Here is a 2,408-nt window from a genome sequence, read left to right as displayed (position 1 = left end):
ACAGAGTCAACAAATCAGAGGCTCGGCCACTCGATGCCAGGAGCCGCAGCTCAAATGCTCTTTTTCAATTACCAATGCCTTTCTATGCGATTTTCATAAATATTAGACTTCAAGGAGATGACATTTATGAAAGGAAGAGCGAATCAAAGAAGACTCCGCTAATTTATCTATTATTCAAGTATAGCCGTTCTATGCAATTCTCAAAGCAAATATTTTTTGTCTTATTTCTCAAATTAACATAGCCTATAATACTTTAGAGCCATCAGGGTAGCTGAGAGATGGTATTCGAATGTTGTTTGTTTCAACTTTGTTTTTTTACATTTGTCAAACAAGATTTTAACCTAAAATTGTTTGGTTTTGCCCTCATATACAGTGAGCATTAGGGGTTTTTGCCTTTCTCCCGGTTTCGTCATTGGAACGAGTCATAAATTATGCAGAGCAACTGTTGAAATTCAGCCAAGTCCCATTCACTCTGCGCAGCATGACAGAAGCGTGGCACCAGCTTTTCGAGCTGGTCAAAAACTTGAACCTCTTCCTGAACCAAAAGGGGAGTAAGTGATAACTGTATAGATGGAAAAGGCAATAATTATACATGTTTGCATTCAAATTAGACAATTCGATAGAGTCCAATGCATTTGGGGAGCAGGAGATGAGCATTGACCAAGCCTCCTGCAGCATGGTCTATAGAACAGCCGGTCGGACTAGCAATCGTAAAAGGAATCTGGTAAGTCCAAAGTGAAACCCCTCCCCACCGCTCTTCTTGCTGCCACTTTAATTCGCTTCTCGAGCAGGCTGTCCACTTTGATACGACCCAGCTGCAGCTACCGGAAGTCATTAGGCCCCGTTACTTATCGAGCACACGCTTGGCACTGCCATCCAAAGGCAAAAGGATATCCACGCTCACACCAACCAAATTAACCCGAAAGAAGAAACACAATATGAGCCCGCGCCAATAGATGCTGATAAGTCTCATAAATAAACCAACAATAATCGGAAGGTTTTCAAGGTTTTAACTTATTCGGTTGGAGTTGAGTTTTAGAGGAAAAGAGTTGCATATTTTCTAGCTGAGCTAGGAGCAATCAGAGATTATTGGACTGCAGCCAAAACTGTCTTTATGTACAGGTTATCAGTCAGTTGGCCCTCTGCATATTGGACCTTATAGAGCACACATTAATTATGTCAATCATATACAGTTATTTTTTTGGTTCAGTCTTCAGCCTCCTCCGCCTTCTCATTGTCAGCTGATAATGAAACCTTAGCACTGTTGCTTTGATCTAGCAAACAAATTTGTGCACAGGTGTAGCAAGAACACACACACAGATACAATGAGAGAGCAAGAGACAGAGAGAGAGAGAGAGAGAGAGAGAGAGAGATACACCTGCACACACACGCTCATTGAATTTGGTCGTCAACAAATGACAAAACGCAAATAGAGCTCCAACCCCCGACACACTTCCAATACCACCAATTACGCCAGGGAGGTGGAGGCAGGGCGGAGGAGAGGTGTTGGGCAACTGGAGCTATTAGCGCCCAGTGGAAGCCAACATTCTAATGAGTTGCCTGGCAGCCGTTGGCCGTTGTTGAAATGCGAGTGCTGAAATGTTTTCGTTCTCTGTTATTTTGACGCCTCTGCTCGAGCCCAGGCAGAGGGGGGTTTGGGCCTGATGCTGGTAAGGGTAGGTGAGGGGAGGGGGGCGAATAGCGCTTATGTGGTATGCGATGGCTTCGATAAGTACGCATGTGTGTGTGTGTGTGTTGGTGTGCATGTGTTGTCTTGTTTTTCTGGTTTATTGGGCTAATTCAATAACCAACAAGAGCGTCAGGCAGGCTGTAAAAAAAAAGAAACACACATACCCACACACACACACACACACACAACAAGGACAACGCGGCTGCCGCTGAGGTTTACGTTTTTGAAGTCTAGACTGGGGCGGGGGCTTGGGTTGAATGTCTGCCGGTTTGTATCTAAATAGCAGAAGCACACACACACACACACACACACACACACACACAGACACACACGGGTTTAATGGTGCCTGGGCGCTTGCCTTAATGCATGGCAGTTATCTGCCCACAGGATTTCCGTTTTAGATCATCGCACAAAAAACACACACACAAACAACGGTTGCCCATGGAGTGAGTGCAGCATCCTGGCAATGTCCTGGCAATGTCCTGGCTGCTTGACTGCTGCGAGCTGCGAGTGTTGAGACCATTGGCAGTTCGCACTCAATCAGATAACTTTACGCAAAACCCAAGCCAAAGGAATTCACCAGCCGCAAGCCACAAATATGATAGGTGTGTGTGTGTGCGAGTGTGAGAGAGAGAGACGGAGAGAGAGGGAGGCAGAGTAAGCGAGATGCTATTGCCTAATATAATTGCTGGACAATGTGTGTTTAGATCAAACAAAT

At 45.1% G+C, this 2,408-nt stretch overlaps 1 protein-coding gene across 1 annotated transcript; it reads left to right on the top strand.

Moving 5' to 3' along the window:
• Positions 1-256: 256 nt before the first annotated feature.
• LOC108618659 (uncharacterized) lies at positions 257-996 on the top strand. Its single transcript, XM_018014750.2, has 3 exons — positions 257-551; positions 612-724; positions 792-996. Exons 1-3 carry the CDS (start codon positions 482-484, stop codon positions 954-956), a joined length of 348 nt encoding a protein of 115 aa, XP_017870239.2. The 5' UTR covers positions 257-481; the 3' UTR covers positions 957-996.
• Positions 997-2,408: the final 1,412 nt, after the last annotated feature.

This window comes from Drosophila arizonae, chromosome X (assembly GCF_054131065.1).
Source record: "Drosophila arizonae isolate 15081-1271.41 chromosome X, UAZ_ARI_1.0, whole genome shotgun sequence".
NCBI classification, from domain to species: domain Eukaryota; kingdom Metazoa; phylum Arthropoda; class Insecta; order Diptera; family Drosophilidae; genus Drosophila; species Drosophila arizonae.
This window is presented reverse-complemented; position numbering and strand designations above follow the sequence as displayed.